The sequence below is a fragment of the Centroberyx gerrardi genome, chromosome 17, assembly GCF_048128805.1.
Source record: "Centroberyx gerrardi isolate f3 chromosome 17, fCenGer3.hap1.cur.20231027, whole genome shotgun sequence".
NCBI classification, from domain to species: domain Eukaryota; kingdom Metazoa; phylum Chordata; class Actinopteri; order Beryciformes; family Berycidae; genus Centroberyx; species Centroberyx gerrardi.
Genome location: NC_136013.1, coordinates 14,882,030 through 14,899,477, shown reverse-complemented (window position 1 = coordinate 14,899,477; position 17,448 = coordinate 14,882,030). Strand labels below are relative to the sequence as shown.

At 44.8% G+C, this 17,448-nt stretch overlaps 1 protein-coding gene across 1 annotated transcript; it reads right to left on the bottom strand.

Moving 5' to 3' along the window:
* peli2 (pellino E3 ubiquitin protein ligase family member 2) lies at positions 1–13,799 on the bottom strand. Its single transcript, XM_071924138.2, has 6 exons — positions 13,527–13,799; positions 9,249–9,378; positions 4,678–4,779; positions 3,713–3,910; positions 3,311–3,499; positions 1–3,094 (listed from the first exon to the last, which is right to left on the bottom strand). The coding sequence occupies exons 1-6, from the start codon at positions 13,601–13,603 to the stop codon at positions 2,516–2,518; spliced, it is 1,275 nt and encodes a 424-aa protein (XP_071780239.1). The 5' UTR covers positions 13,604–13,799; the 3' UTR covers positions 1–2,515.
* Positions 13,800–17,448: the final 3,649 nt, after the last annotated feature.

The window sequence follows — 17,448 nt, the reverse complement described above, 5'->3', positions numbered from 1 at the left end:
TGTTTTTAAAAATAGTTTATTCTTTGCAAAGTAGGCATTGGGAGCATCAGTGCGTTCTATGACCTGTGTACAGAGTTCCTGTAGGAGACAAATTCATAGAACAAGCCCTTGGGTGAACTGAGGGCCCCACCCATGTTTACCAAGGAGGAATGTTTGTGGCAGCTACTTTGCAGCTGTTACAGAACACGGTCTCTAGCAAGGGGCACAGTGTTGTTGAGCTGAAAGTGTTAGAAGGAATGCTACTGTATGTGGCTTAGTCCTTGACCCTGCACGGCAGTTATAGAAAAATTTAAAATCAAGCCATTGGAGAATCCTCTGTGCTGTGAGCGTAGCGTAATGCTGCTGATGGTTTCATACTGCCAAGTATGTTTCTCTTGGGGATAGACCAGTAAAGAAAGCATCTCAGCAGTCCACCACTGATGAGACCGCATTTTTTTTTTTTTTGTCATCTGGGTTTATGAGCCCTTAGAACAATATGCATTTTGACACTCAGAAAGCCCTCCAGGTTCAATGTTATTCATGATAATGTAACTTGGAAGAAAAATTTTAATGCTATAATAGGAACGTGGCTCTCAACATCCCAGAATTTTAATGCTCGCCATGCTATTCGATTAACTAGTGGTAGATTTGATGCCTTTAACTACACTCTACATATGGGCACAGTCCAGTAAGCCAGCATCACAATAGAGTGCACAGATTTGTCCCACAGATTCTTTAGTTTCAATATATTTGCACTTTAAAACTCCAGGTTTTGGCCAACTTCATTCATCTACACACAATAGAACTTACCAAATTTGGCATTGTGTGTGCTAATATCATTATGCCCATGGAGCTGGTGAGTGCAACCGAATAGCCTTGACTGTAATCCAGAGCTGTCAACATTCCACTATAGCAGCAGTTTGGGTTTGGGTTTAGGATTGTTTACAGGAACACTTTGGATTGGAGAGAGTGGTTGTTACATCTTGCATGTGGAGAGAAAACACCTCTTCCTTATATTTGGTATAATCTCTTGATGCTGCTGAGACTGTGCCCGGGTTTGACAGCGTACAAATCATTGGATCAGACCCAGCATGGGATAAAGCTAACAACAGTGCAGATTGGATACAGTACATGCGAGTGTGGGGCAGGACCACAGCTAGGCTAGCAGGTGTGGATGGCTGCGTATGGGGGTACACTTCCAATGTTCTCTCTTTCACTGCAAATGAAGGCCATACCTATATCAAGAGAGACCCACATGTGTTACAGCACATTTAGAAGAAAATTGCTTAGCCATTTGGAAAGTGAATGGCATAATTTAGGGTAAAGCACCAACGGTGAGGAGAGTCAATGTATTTGAATACATTCATTGTCAAACCCCGAAAGGTTGATTTAGTTCTTGTGTTCTGGTGTAGCCTTTTGGGTGGTGGGCGAGATCATAGAGAGGGGAGTGGGGTGAAATGATGCAGGGCAAGTCGAACAAAGCCCAAAGACACCCACACGATCCAACCCACACACACACACGCACGCGCGCGCACACACTCGCAAACACGCACACACTACTTATGCAGGAGAAAAATATATTAACATTTTCATTACAAAACAGTACAAGGGCCTCAGTGTAGTAAAATACCTCTTCTGACAGATAAAAATGTGGACAAGAATCCATGTGGGTTATCATTTCATTATGCCTTCTGTACGCAAAACTATCTCTCCCTTTGCCTTCAACAAAATAGCTTTTCTCATCTATGAAAAATATTCCCAAAGTTTTAATGGGATTCGAGGCACTGGAATACATCTCTGTACACAAAAAGAAAAGGCTCTTTTCCCCCAAAGGTCTGTTGACCAAATGGAAAGGAGCCCACTGCTGCATAGGCTACATGATCTGGATGCCATTAGGGGCTAAGGGCCGAGGGGCCAATGGGGAGCACTTAACTAGTTAGCCATGAGCCCAAGTCTCTTCTGGCCTTCCTCCCAGCCAACAGTCCAGCTGTCTGGCTCTGTAAAAACCATGTGTCTCAGACCCACCAGGAACTAGACTATAAACCCTTACCCCCCTCTCCCTTTCCCAACAGACCCCAACTACACCTGCTCACCGTTATCTGGTTCAGACTAAGGATTTATGACAAAGAGTGAAAACAATTCACTCCTACGACCCTAATCTCATGGCCCTTTGATGCAAAACGAGCAGCTATTGTAGTTAAAACAGCCTGGCGCTGGAGCCTTGTTGAAAGCGGTTGGTTGGCAGGACAGTTGGAACAGTAATTCATTTTGGAGGAACTGGGTGTCTGTGGTCCAGTGTGCTCCACATGTCTGCATCCCACAGTGGCCATCCAAAGAGCCAGGGGAGGCCCCAGTCAAACACTATGTAATGGACCTCTGTTGTGCAGAATCCACAGTATATGACCAGACCTTGTGAGGCCTTACTCCTTTCCACAGTTGGCTTACAAAAACAAAAGAAAGCACTAAATAATCTGAACAGTTTCACAGCATGTTGGCATTCCTGCCTAATCTCTTTCCCAGAGCAGAACCATCCAGCTCAGTCAACTGGGCCCTGAAAGATGAGCTTGGAGCAGCCCTGGGTGAGGCTGAGCTGGGTGGCACAGAAGGGGCAGGCGGCATGGAAGGCGTGGGTGCCGTGGGGCAGAGGGATCTCTGCCCAGTACTTGGCTGACTTCTCTGAGCACACGTGTCCACACGGCACAAATGCGTGAGTGGGTGCACCTGTGTCCACATAGAAGGCGGGCTCACAGCCCAACCACAATGGTACGTAGGGCCCCACGGCCCGGCACATGGGGCACTCTCGCTGAGCGTTGGGCTCGTGCTCTGAACGGTGGCCCCAGTTGTGATAACCGTGTACGTGGCCACAGGCCAAGTAGACCCAGGGCTGCTTGTCCTCCAGAGAGGAGAGGGCGCGGCTGCGCTGCATGCTGGGGAAGGCCAGGGTGTTCAGGCCTACGGGGCACTGGGGCCGCGCTGCGTTGATCTCCTGCCTCAGAGCCTCCAGATGCTTCTGGGTGGGGGTGTGGAAGAGGCCGTCGGCTGTACGCCACAGCAGGGTGGCTCCGCACAGATCCACCAGGGAGCCGTCCTGCAGTATATTACTTTCATTCTCCACCTGCAGGGGGTGATGTAGCATACGCACATTTAGTTTCACTGGGCAAAACAGTCAACTAAATGAAAGGAAGAATGCTGACACTGTGCATGTAACCTTTGTAGCCTTGTTTTGTTCATGGCTTGGGAAACAACAGCGTATGGTCTGGGATGACTGAATTACCTCACAGGTGACAGATGTGCTATTGTGTATGTATACTGTATGTATGCAGCTACTGACCAGTTTGCCTCGGGTCTGTGCTGAGCGGGTCTCTCTCAGTGTGTAAACATCCCCGCACACAGAGATCTCCCTCCATACGCCAGGTTTGGACTCCTCTGTGAACCCGCCCCTGGGGTGCATCACCAGCACACCATTGGTTGTCAGCCCGTCCATGTGACCATCGGGGTTCTTCCACTTTGCGGCTTTTTCCTGTGGGTGAGACAGAGTATCAACGATGATGCAAACTGATATGTGCTATGCAGCATTCCACTTTTCACATAACACTGCCAGTGAAAGGAGCTGCATTTGTTTATCTAGTTACCACCTCTGGTTTTCAAGTCATTTACAGACCAGCCATACAATCTTCCACAGCAGAGAGCAGTGTAAACAGAGGTAGATCATAGTAGGCTGACTAGTAATTACCCCCAGGAAGATGTTTTTGGAAGAGTCAAAGCCGGCTGCGTAGATCCGAGCGGTGAAGGGTGGGTTGCGCTCGCAGACTACTCGGCAGGCAAAGCGGGAGATGGTGCTCTGGGTGATCGGGGTCTCCTCTCCCTCCTGGCCTCCTGACACTGTGTCAGTCACCACAAAGTCTATAGGGCTCTCTGTGGAACGCCCAATCTACAGAACAACACATCAATTACCTTGTTATTCAGAGTATCTTTCAACCTAGACAAGCTGCTTTCACAACAAGGCCATACTTGTTACACTTTACATAAGGTCCCAAACTGCACATGTGCAACTCGGCAACAGTCTAGCCGTTACAGGCAATGAAAAATGCTCTTTGTTACATCAAGACCTCTGCCTAATAGGAGCATGAAAAAAATGAGGAAAATCCAATTTGTTCTTTTTTCAAAAAAGAATAAGTCAATAAGCTCATGCATTTCTACAGATTTCTACAGAGTGCAACACTGAAAAAATGTCCATATAATTCAAGCTGAACAAACAGAAGTAAAAAAGGCATTTCCCCATTTCATTTCCTCATTCTTTTTAGGTCTCAAATTGTCCTTAAGTCTTTTTTTTTAATTTTTAAACGTCTCCCCCTTCTCTGCTGTGTCTATGTTTCCGTTTACTTAGTGCTGTTCACAGACACATGGACACAATAAAGGGCTGAATGTGAAGCACGTGTCTGCAGCACTAACTTTGCTTTGGTGGGAGAGAGGAGCTGTCTCTTTGCTGTACATTCAGATTAATGCTAGGGGGCAGAACAGTTTACAGTACACAGAGCACATGCACGCACTGGTGGAGGGTGGTGGGTCAGGGAGGGGAGAAAATGACAAAATGAACATAGATTGGACTGTCACTGCACATCTATATAATACACTTTGTCAAATGTAGAGGATCCAATAAAAGGTAACAGATCATTGTGGCATCAAACTGGCTTTTACCTGAAACATGTCTGTGTCTTTATCATGGCAGTATTCCACCACTACCGTCTGGTTCCTGGACAGCGTGTAGGAGATACTGTGTTGGCCTTTGCAGTTCACAGCCTGAAATACAACAAACAACCAACCTATTACACACAACATAGTATATGTTGTAAATGTTATCAGACTAAACACAAAAACAAATATATCATTTGAAACGATTAGGCTCCAAGTAAAAGCACATCAACAGCAACAAAGAAGTCTGTTTACTGTTGTGTATAATGGTGAAACCAGGAGAAACCCTGTGACCGCTGAGTTTGCTCCTTTAACACTGGATTACAGAGTGCCAAAGGTTCCACAAATGGGAACTAGCTAATGCCTTATGCAATCATTGCATCATTAGTGAGGTGAAATGACAGATGGTGGCAAAACAAAACTTCCATTATAAAAATGGATCGTTCTGGTCCTCAGTTCTGAATAGTCAAGCCTGTCTGTCTGTCGGTGTAAAACACACACACACACACGTGACCGCATAGCACTTAATTTTAATATAATGTGCCAACTAGGGATGCAAATTTTCAGAAATTTCCTTAATCGATCGTCGGTCACGTTAATGACCAATTAATCGATTAATCATTATGTAAAAAACAGCTTTTGACTGAAAATAGAAAATAGAAAATGCATGTTTTTACACCTGTCTTTAGGCCTACTCAACAAGTTACTCAACCAAGCATAATTCAAAAGAGTCGGGACCCCCAACAACGGATGTCAGTGTTTCCCACAGGCTGAAAATGTACTTTCTTTATAGCCTGGTAAGACCATCCTGATCACGTGACCTCACATTCTGTTTCGCTCCACGGATCAGTCTGGACTTCCAGCCGCCCACATCGATTTCAGTGGGCGGGAGTACTTGCCTTGACAGACAAACTCCTTCAGCCAATCAGCGAATCCAAATTCAAATCCAGTCGGAAGAACGGCGAAAACGTCTTTTCCGCCGAGAAACTCCGCTAGTGCATACTCTTGTTCTTGTTTAATTGTTGTTATTGAGTCTATTTCTGCAATAACTGCACTTATGGCTGTGTTTACTCTACTAACATTAACGTTACCGCTCGTTGCTTCGGGAGACGCCATTACTGTTTTGCCAGCGGCGGCCTGTATTTCACATCATCAACTACGACGCCGTCCCTGATTGGCCCGGTTACATTGTAATTTCAAGAAATCGATGTGGGCGGCTGGAAGTCCAGACTGATCCGTGGAGCGAAACAGAATGTGAGGTCACGTGATCAGGATGGTCTTACCAGGCTACTTTCTTTAGGGTTCATTACTTTAAATTGTCTTTACATTGTGTCCAACGGAACCCAACTGGTGGAATATGCAATGAAGTCTCTGCACTGCACTCATGTTAACTTTCTGAGTGTTGAGCAGCGTTAGAACTGTCCGATTGAAAAGTATCAAGTTACTATTTACCGTTACAACACATGCGAGTTCGGAGAAATTGTGGAATTTTATTTTTTTTTACGAACGTTTTCAGAACGGGAGACGGACTGTCAGGTTGAGTACAGAGCTACTGCATCACCAAATGATAGACATGACGTGATGCGCACATTAGACGCATTACAGAGCGATTTAGATCAATTTCTATACATTGATTAACTTTTTATGTTGTGCCGGCCGTGCCAATATTGTGGCGCTGCCACAGTTTATGTATTGGAAACAATGGCACGACAATCTACTGGTTTATTTAAGAATAAGAGCGTATCTACGTGGTCAGGGATGAGTCCAGTGCGCAGCCTGGTGACAGTCAGTCCATCCGCTGAAACACACGCTCCGGGGGAACAGCTGTCCCGGGTCGGGAGGCACAAATAGTGTCGCGCCAACTTCGCCAGCCGGGGGAATGCATTCTCTTTCATTGTGCTTGTAGAGGTGCTGTATTTCAACCTTGTATTACAATGTTTACAATGAACACTGTTGTCTTTTCGGGTGTAATGCTTCCGCCCGCTTGCTTGGCTTTCTTCTTCCTCTGTATAGGCGGTGAAAGTTAAATTGCACCCCTGTGGCGGTAAATCATTTCCGAAAAAAATGAAAAATAGCACATAACATACATTATCGATTAACATATGCTTGATCGATCAAATTATCAACGGTGATTAATCGATCGTCGATTAATCATTAACATCCCTAGTGCCAACTGAACATAATGTGTCACTTAGCAACCACATCGTCTACTACTATTCAAGAACTATATTGCTTGGTGGGAGAAAACATTTAATTATTTTCTCACTGTTGATGGCAACTAAAAGATTTATTGAACATTTGCGGGATTTTTTATTACAATGGTTTGTTACCATTGTTTTATAAAAACAATAAGCCTCTTGAGGCCAGCTGCTTCATGTTGTGTCTAACAGTGCCTCTTAGCAGTTGTCATCACTAAAGCAAGATCTCTCATGGCTTATTGCTTAATTATATTACTGGATGAAAAAGGAAGGGTCTGAGCCAGGAATTTCTGGAATGGGAGTCGAGAGGAGCATGACGTTCTTGCGAAGTAACACTCCTATGACAGTGACCATAAACCGTCTACTGGCCTCAGTCAACACAGGCTTGCCTATCAGCTGAACTCAGAAATGTGTAGCGAGGGGAGGGTTTGAAGCCACTCAAGCCCAGCTCACATCAACACTTTTCCACATGCCACTATCATCCCACTCTAATCTGCAAATTCCATTTCCCAAACATCCCCCCTTTGTCACGTGCGTAAGGGAAAGAGGGAGAGAGAAAGTGGGTCATCAGTGCTGCCACTGCCATACTCTGCGGTAACATCAGAGACAGACGGGGAGAAATGTCAGCAGATGCAGTTAGAGTGTCGTCTCAATTACACTGCATAAAAGCCACGGTTGCTCCACCTGTCCAATGGACAGATAGATGGAGTTCATGCACGCTTCAAATCATGAGAGATGTTTGTTATGTTTGTTATGATGTGCGCAACCCCCAAAATGTCACACCACCCCCAAAGGAAAAGGATGGAAAAAATAAACACACACCCATGGGCCCTAGAGCCTTTGTTAGGGAACCCCCGTAGGAAAGCCGAGACACACACACACACACACACACACACACACAGAAATGCATACACAGTAATTGAGATCAAGTGGGGAGATTAGAAAGCAGGGGCAGGATTTGAATAGGAGGCTGGCAGTGGCAGAGATCATGGGAGCTCCTCATTATCTGCCATGAGCACCAGAGTGTGCACAGACACGTGAGCTTTCCTCTCAGTTTCTCAGCCAGAGAGCATTCTCAATTCATTCGCATGAGACTGCTACACTGTGTGAGGGGGCGAGAGTGGGCTGGGGGACTGCGGTGGTAAAAAAAAAATATATATATATATATATAAAAGGGAGGCATGGCTTGGTTCACTTAGCTCCTTCTGTGAATTCTAACGTAAACCTTATGAAGAGAGCTCGCCTCAAAACGGGCTGATCTCCCTGCTTGCCTCTGAAGGAACGGCTATTTTTGACCGTGTGTACAGCTGGGAGCGGACAGCCAGCCAACTGCAACAACTTCCTCCTCATTTCACCTTACTAATCCTGGGCCTGGTAACGGGGCAGCAGAGAGGGGCAGCAGTGAAGAGGGAGGAAGGTAAAGCAGCTCCCATCTCTGGAACAGTCTGTGACCCATTGCATAAATGGCACTCTTCATTCTGATGTGCTGAGCTGTAAGAACAGTCAGGTCCAATGTAACATGATTCCCTGGGCAGCCTGTCTGAGAAATGATTCTTGGCCCGGAGCAGCAAGTCAACATTAGCCATATATCGTAGGCCGCTGCAGCATACCGCACAGTTCAAACTGTGCTCGACTGGAATAATGCAGTCTCCACAATGAAAAACTCTCAGCCACAGAAAAACCTATAAACAGATATTAGAGTCAAGTTCCACCAGGTGAGAGTAACCTGAACCAACGGGCCTTGGGCCAGGGGACTAAACTCTCAACAAATGTCTGAAATACTGGCCTCCAAGAGGTGCAGATGTAAGCAGCTCCTCTAGCTTGTTTGGCAGTTTTTGCTAGGGAACCAAAGGATGGAATGCAGCAAGACAGACATGTTATACTGGACGGGGCAGTTTCTGGCAGGACGGCACCGCAGAGAAAAGTTAAGAGGCCTGCCTAAGACCTACAGTTATTGTACTGGAAATGTCAACACTGAGGTCCGCCAAGAATACTGCAAATGGTTTACTCCACGTTGCATAGGCTACTGAAATCCTGAAAAAAATCCAACATTCTGCTGCTTTGAAATTCTGCAATTGTGGTGTTTTTCTTGAGTTGAAAGATCCCAACCTCCTTTATGTGCTGAGTAAGTTCAATCACAATAGGATTCATGATTCCCATCAACACCAATTGCATACTTCAGCATCCAATCTACATGGATGCACTGAGAAAATCAGCCATCTATTTCTAAAGCAGTGATACATGTCTCAGTTCTTCATTTGCATGCAGAGACATATTTTACTGAAATATTCATCAAAAGGCAAGTTGAAAGGCAAGCGTTCATTCCCGTTGTGAGCCTGTTCATTAAATCACTCATTCATCCTCTGATCCCTTCTTTACCTTACTGGCCTGAGGTGTGTTGAGGATGTGCACAGTGCTTGGCTTAACACCATTGGCTTTGGTCCTCCTGTATAGCGCAAATCTGCTTTTCCTTCTACCCCGATCTCCATTGGGCAGAGAGCCATTGTACCTGTCAGACACACAGGGGGAAAAACCAAGGACAGTAGATTCACAGTTAATTCTTTTTTTGTGAGAATGCAAACATAGAGTTGTTTTTGTGGCTGCAAAGGGATGTGCCTAATTAGATTTACAGGCAAAAATTCTCGTAATCAAATAACAAGTAAACATGGAGAATTAGAAACACATTCAAGCATTTTGAAAAGAAGCTTTGCCACTCATTGCATCACTAGCAATCTAATTCTCCCCTTAGCAATCTAAGCGTCACCTTGGATAATGTCTCTCATTACATAATGCACTCTGGTACTTGTTGTGATCTCAATGAGCAGGCTCTGTGTAAAACTGCAGCTGTTCCTCTGCTCTGGGTCGCAGGCAAGAGCAGGTTTTAGGATGCGCATCAGGTTTGCTACCACTTTGGGGCTGCAGACTGAGTGGAGAACTGACTCATCTCTTGTTGCTGTGTTGTACACACCGACATGGGAAGCTCTAATTACTCAAAATAATGATTCAAAATAAACCTGAACATGACTAGAAGAGTGTCTCAGAGCATTATCTCCTTTCACTATCAAGCTTCTGACACCAGTTTTAACAGTCTACTGCCTCTCAGTCTACTGTGAGGCAACTAGCCTTAGCTCCTTGTGAATGGAGAAGCCCCTTCCGGTAGGACTGGTCCTCTCCCCATCCACCAGCTGGTTCCTACAGCTGGGACACCCCATGCTCCACTCCCATCCAACACATGGACCTTCTGTCACACACTCCCACACATAACCACAGTGTGCTGAACAGACACTTCGTACAATGGAAAATCTGTATCAAAGGGCTTGAACTTGCGTAGCGATGCATTCTCCTATCATGAGGGAATAAACTTTACCAACCAGCATGTAATCCAAAATTTCTCCTCATCCTCTCAACACCAATGCAACAGTAGAGACCAGAGCCTCCTCCTGCTCCTCCCTGCCTGCCTCCCTCCCAGGCTAGGCCACCTGTCCCATGTCTCCACACGGCTGGGCAGGCATGGAAACACATGGTCCCAGTCAGCACAGAGCACAAAGCTGGCCTGTAGGACAAGCCACCCACAGAGAGCAAGACAGGCCATGGATGATAATGCGAACAAAACTAGAACTAATATATTAACGACAGCATAATGATACAAAGGCTCATTAAGCCCAGGGTCAAAAATGACAAAATAAATAATAAATATAATCATTTGTATAATAAATGTCAGCACTGTAAAATGTTTAAATTATTCATAACTGCAACAAGTCTTCAGCCTACATTGCTTCTGTTGCCTATTATCTAATAGAGTGGTTTTCCTTGAACAAGTCAGAGAGTCCCCACAAAAATAAAGAGCAGGTCGCATTTTGTTCAAATTTTTATCTATTTGGGGGGGTCATGTGCCAGATATCTATGTATTTGTGGTTCCTCTGCATGGATTTCTTACACATAATACATGATCAGGTAATATATTTCTCTGTAGCTAAGCATTTATGCTGAAGCAAGCCATGATGAATTATAATTCCAGAATAAAACCTTGCATTGGTGAGACAGAGGAGCAAACAGTACCTCCCACTGCTTATGCCGACTTGAAAGAAGTGTTAGCATAGAGTGGAGGAGATATGCTGACTAGTTAGAGTGATAACCCTCATTAGCATGACTGAGAGAGGCTTGGCCAGCCTTAAAGGGTCACCTGAGATGACACAGGGGTCAGATGATGCTGCACAGACTTCAAGTAGGACTACGGGCTATTAGTATTTCAGATAGGTCAATCTAAATGGCATGACTGCCCACATGCATCTCTGGCACCTCATCACTGCATGGGGGGCAGCAGGGAGGCATCGTGAGTGGGGAGAGCGTCCTTCAACTGGGAGGCTCAGGTTCAAGCTCCCATGACAGCAAGCATCCACCCTGCTGAAGTGTCCTCCTCACACAAGACACTGATACCCTACCAGCTCCACAGCCACTGTTCTGTAGGTGACCCTACTCTCTGACCTCTTTGTGGAGAGGGGAAAGCAAAGGAGAATTTCTCCTTCAGAGATCAATAGGGTATCACAAAAAGAAATCTTAAGGTCACATCCGAACAGAACAGTCTGTGGCAATTTGTGCCAGAGACGTCCCCAAGTTGGTCCGTACACTTCCTTTACCAAGTGGTTCTTGAGGGAGAAATGTACAAAGTTCAATCAATAGGCTCAGTCTCCCAGGCACAATGGACAGAGGGAGCTAAGGAGAGGCAGAGGCTGGGTCCTGATCAATCCATCCTTTCATTTCCAGGGTGCCCACGCACCCGGCCCGCTCACTGACCAGCACCAAGCCAATCCTCCCCGGCAGACAGAGCCGGGGGGAAGCCATGCAAGCACAAAAGCCACCTTTGGTCATGGAAACAAACCATTGAGAGAATGGCTACTCAAACAAGCTTTGTTCCATGCTGTCAGCTATCTTGTCTACCATCAGTATTATCCAGGGGATGTGATGTTGTCATAGCAATGATTTTACACCCATCACTTTTGATTCAAATATAGGCTATATCTTGCGTGCGAGAGAGAGGTGCAAACGTATCAACTTCAAACATGCCACATGTTCAGTCTCGGGTAATAAGCAGTCAGCACTTTGGTCTCTTGTAATAAGCAGTGAGTATGACTGTGACTGTTTGTGAGTGTATGGGTGGAGGGCAGGGGACAAAACCACATTCTTCTTCTCTGGCTTGTGTAAAGCCTTCATAAGCATCTAATTTAAAATGCTTTTAAAAGAAGCTCTATATATGAAATTCCCACAGCACAAACACCTGGAAATTACTGTTGCATTACTTCATATCCTGCCCACTGCTAATAATCACAACTTTACAATGAAAGAGGGTTGGAATTTCTTCTGAGCAAATCTAGAACTACACAGCAGTTAGCCTATGTCTGAGGTTTTCAAATAAAGTTTTTTAAATAAACAGAGAAACAGATAGATCAGTGTTTTTACCCAGCAGCAGGGTGAGACAGAGACAGACTGGGGCACCAATATTATTGACTGCTATTTTCTGTATCAGCAGGCATTGGCTCATATCCACATTTTAAATGGTGTCTGCAGATGCAATGCTAAATCCATGACAAAAAGCATTGCCAAATGCTTTGATATAAACAAAGACATATATAGATCAAATGTAAAGAAATGAGCCATAATCACCATCATGTCAGCACCATTTGTGCTACAAAGACTAATTTCAATGTGTTCAATATCAAGGAATCAAAGGCATACCATCACAAAAAGTTGATACAAGAAACTGCCATTACAAAGAGCCTGGGACACCAGATAAATGGCTAATGTTGCTCACAAATGGCTTGTAATGGTTGCAGCCCCCTACTAGATTGTGTGCAAATTGTTATTGCAATTTTGAAGTTACTGCATATGTGCACTGCTAGGCAAAACTTGGCATCCTAGAGGTAACAGACACCTTGGCCTTCCTACAGTGTGTCTCCGTGTCACTAGAGAAGTTATGAAAGGAAAGCTTTGGGGGTTTGTGTATCTTGCAGATGCAAAGTTTTGCGTTCTGGGCCACAGATAGCACTGCAAAAACCCTGAGGGCTGGGGGAGGGGACATCACCACTTCCGAATTCCTGAAACCCCATGAATCCAACTTAAGGTGGGAAAGTGCGCACTGGTAGCAGTTTGCTGAATACGGTTTTCACTTACTCACTGGGGTATTCACGTACAGCCCAGGTTAGTAAACTTGCACATAAAACGCATCTGTTTGGTGCAACAGCTGAGTGTTCATGGGTAGTAGCTACGTTAGCCGTTACATCTTGTTCCCGGTTATGAGAGAATGAAACATCATTGCCAACTCGGGAAACGGAAACATACACATTTCTGATTGCGCACGTGTCTGATTTGTAGAGTAACGTGAGCGCGTGAATTTCTCAGCTGGGCTCGACGTTTTTTTTTTCTGTGACTATAGGGGGTGTCTGTGTAGGAAAAGTTTATCTTCGTCTTTAAAACAAAACACAGATTCACTTAAAAATCACATTTCCTCTTCAAAAAACAAACTCTCGTCTGGCGGTGCCGCTTCTGAAAACTTCCTAATCACGACAAACGCTGTGCTTTGTTTATCCAGGTAGAGATGTCTTTAAGGTAACATTATGAAACTGTACCAAGCAAAACAAATATCACTAAGGTTCAACTTACCCCAATACTACCAACTCCCCGTATTTAACTGGGTCTTTAGACGGGGCGCAGTGCTCCTCTTGGCTTGGCGAAAACATGAGGCTTCTGGCTTCACTGTGTATAGTAATAACAGCGGCTGAAAATCACAAGGAATTCCCTTCAAAAAACATGAGACGCTGTCATTTCACACCATATATCCAGTGGCATATGTCTCGGTGACCACACGAATCCAGTTTTCTATGGATTAATTCAGCTCAAACTTCTTTTGCATGACATTGCAAAACGTAACTTACTTGGCGGTTGAATCCGCTCTGAAGCAGATACAAAAACAGCGAGGAGCAGGGGGCGGAATGTACCATTCCCCTGTTCTTTACTTTGTATAGGGGAGGACGCTTTACCAACTCTACTTTTAAACGATATGTTGACTCATGTTTACCACAGAACTGTATTTTATGGACATGATCGGTAATGTTTGTCCTTGTAGATAGAAGTGTTTTGTGTTTAATAAATTCTCGGGGGATCAAAGTGAACATTTTCAGAGTAGACTTCCCTTCTTCGACCACCTCACATGGTCCGTGGATCGCACCTTGTATTATGTAAACAAAGAGTACAATCTGGGAATTCTTAAAGGGATCATACTTTTCCCCGGCTACGTTAGCAAAGTTTCCAGTCTGCCACATCTAGTTAGAGCAGGAGTTCCCAAACCTTTTCATGCTAAGGACCCCCAGTATACCCATTACAGCACTCTCCCCTATTTGAAAAAAATGGCCCAATGAGCACCATCTCAGCTACTTTTTGTCACTAGATAGGACTTAGTATAAAATGATACAACTGACTGTATAGTCCTACTGTAGTTGGGGCGGTATAGTGAAACCTATGCGTACCCTCTTTCATTGAGATAACTTCTAGAGAGTGATATAATGGTGAAATCAAACTTTTGCTCATTTTGCTGGGGACTCCCTGGGGGCCTTTGTAGGCCCCCGGTAGGTCCCCGAACCCCACTTGGACGGTGAGAAGTCAATAGTCACCATTTTGATTGGATTTAGGGATCTTCCCTACTTTTTGCAATAGGCCTAGGCTAATTTGTGTGATTAATTAACTGATGTTAGCTTACAGCCTAATGAATAGGCTTTCATTTATCTGCATGCGTGGAAGGTTTAATTCCACATTACTCTTGCTCATTTGAACAAAATATACAAGAATTCCACTCCATCATCTTAGCTTCTTATTTTCATATTTAATTTGGATAAACTTGGTTCCAGGCCTGCATGCTTATTTCTTTGCCGCAACATCTCATCAAATTGATTTACATCTTGCCACATGGCTGCATGGAAACGATCCTATCAGGCCCGAGTGTTGCTTCACTGCTTCTTCTTGGTATAAGTCAATGTTAGAGTCTGACTCTCTAAAGTCAACCAAATGTCCACACCTTATGTGAGAATGTAAAGATGTCAAGAACTTCTTAACCCCCACAACCCCCCAATGTCACCCCTTCCCATATCCCACATGTCCAGTTGTTCTCACACCTTTCTGATGAATGCGCCACTTCTACACTTTTGTCTGGCACCCTCATCAACACTTTACTGTCTTTGTCTTGTTTTCACAAGAATCCGCACGGCTGGAAGCGCCCTCGTTGCTTCAGGCCCCTTCAGCGGCCCTATTGCCTCTGCTATTACAGCCTTCTGTTTGAACTGGTGTTCAGTTTCAAAGTGCAATAACACTTGACACAAAAACAAAAGGTAGTAGGGGGTCACTGGGGCCCGTGAAGGCACTCGTCTCCCCGTCCATATGTACTACAACATTAAAAAATATACCTGTAACACTAAAGAGACAACTTTGATGTATTTGTTTTTTCTGATGTGCCAATCTTGTCTTTCCATCTGTAAGTAATACAACTCAGATTAATCCGTGGCATTTGTTGGTTCCGTTCATAGCTGCACATACTTGTCCATTAATAGTACAGAGGAGTGAACTTCAGTTTCTTCAGCAGTTGTGCCAAGGGATCAAGCTGCTTTATGCCTTTAACTCATAGGCCTCCAGGCCGGCCTCACTGCCTTGGGTATAATGAGTATTTACTGCTCTTTTGTGTCACTGTCTCTTTCTGCCTGCTTTCATCCACTGGGCATTGTCTGTGTAAAAGAGCACTACAACCTTTTCTCTCCCTCTGTCTGACTCACCCACTTGCATGCACACACACACACACACACACACACACACACACACATACAAACTGTAGAGTGGGGGGGGGGGGATCAAAGGCTCTCTAGCACATACCACACTGATGGAGAGCAGATGCAGGGAGTGGGCTGCTTTGCTGAAGTTGGTCTGGTGTAGTGCGAGTGCAAGTCTATGTTTAGGAGGAGGAGTCGAATGTTACCAGGCAAGAGGCATGCGGAGCGGAGGCCCAATGCAAGAAGCCGGATTGCGCAATTCAGACTAACAGTATGAGCCATGATGACATAGGAAAGACAAAGCCCCCATTAACTTCCTCACCCCACTGTGTCAGACATTACCAACGCTTCACACTCACAGTTCCATGGAAGTCATGAGACTGTCCATGGATGTTTTACAAAGTGCTTTCTGATGAGTGTAATATCCAGGAAAATGAGTCAGTTTGTTTCCCCCACATTTAAAAAAACCCCTTGTCCATTAACATGTTAGGCTTTCTCATGAACTGTGAGGCACATTACACAGGAAAACAGAATTGTACAAAAAAAATCAGATGTTTTTCTTCTCTTGGGAGAGTGAATTTACAAGATCAGAGAGAAAAGCACCCTCATAATTTTTCCAATGTTCAGTTCAAGACATCTAAACCCGTGACTGTATATTGGGAACCAGCTACTTCACATGGGACTGTGTACATGCAGCACAACAGCCTCCAGCAGCAGGCTGTGAAAGGCACGCCTTGTGCAATCCAGTTAATGAGCGGCATGTTGAAGATACAGTGACGCCCGTTTTGTCGCGAGGTTTCCATGAAGGTAAAAGCCAGCGCTCCAATCAGCTGACTGCAGCATGACAGTGTGGGAGAATGTGAGGAATGTGCTGATCCCATGTTGCTCTCGCCCCTGACCTGACCCCCGGCCCGCACAAAAGTCCTGTTGTTATTGGGTGGGTCCTCTAATGTGCAGAGCAAAAGGTGATTCTGATTTATGTCGATACCTAATGTCAAGTCCATCCTGTCATTATAGAACCTGTATTTCTTCTTTCAGTATAAGAGCTGGAGTTGGCAAAGACTCAAAAACATCAGTATGTTGCAAAATGTATGTCTGAAACTGTACTGAAAACAGTCACAGAGAGGCCTAACACTTCAGTAAATCTTTACCCCTTTTATTCTTCTCTTGATGTACATAAATACTGCCTTCATACTCAGTATTTGGCAGTATGAACGAGCCATTTCAACAGTCTGCCTGTATGAGAATGTTTCCCATATTACAGCCGAGGGGGCAGTTGTCCTTGGTGAGCTTTTTATTATTACAGTTACTGGTTGCACACTCACTTCCTTTCTCACCAGCCGTTCCTGATGGTAAATTTGTTGCACAAGAGCTGAGAAAAAGAACCCCCTGTTCTGAGGGACTGTATGTTGCCATCCTGGGAAACTGGTCACACCCTAAAAGTTCCATAATTGAGGCTCTATAGGGTGTCAGCTTCTCTTCAGTCATACAAAACACACTTACCTACAATGACACCATTACATGACAAACATGTTTATTTTGCACAGGGAAGTCAGATGAGGAATATTTTGCCTAGCAGTAAATTGCAGGCAACAAATGCTACAAAAATAGAAGCACTGTAATTTCCTTGTGCGCATTCAGGTTTTTTTTTTAAGGCTGAGAAACAAATTAGTGTGAAAATTTGAGTAAAGTGGAGGAGTGGCGCCCCAAGGTGGCAGGGAGAAAGAAGTGCAGGCAGTACAACAGTAATAGGAGCAACACAGGACGCTGGG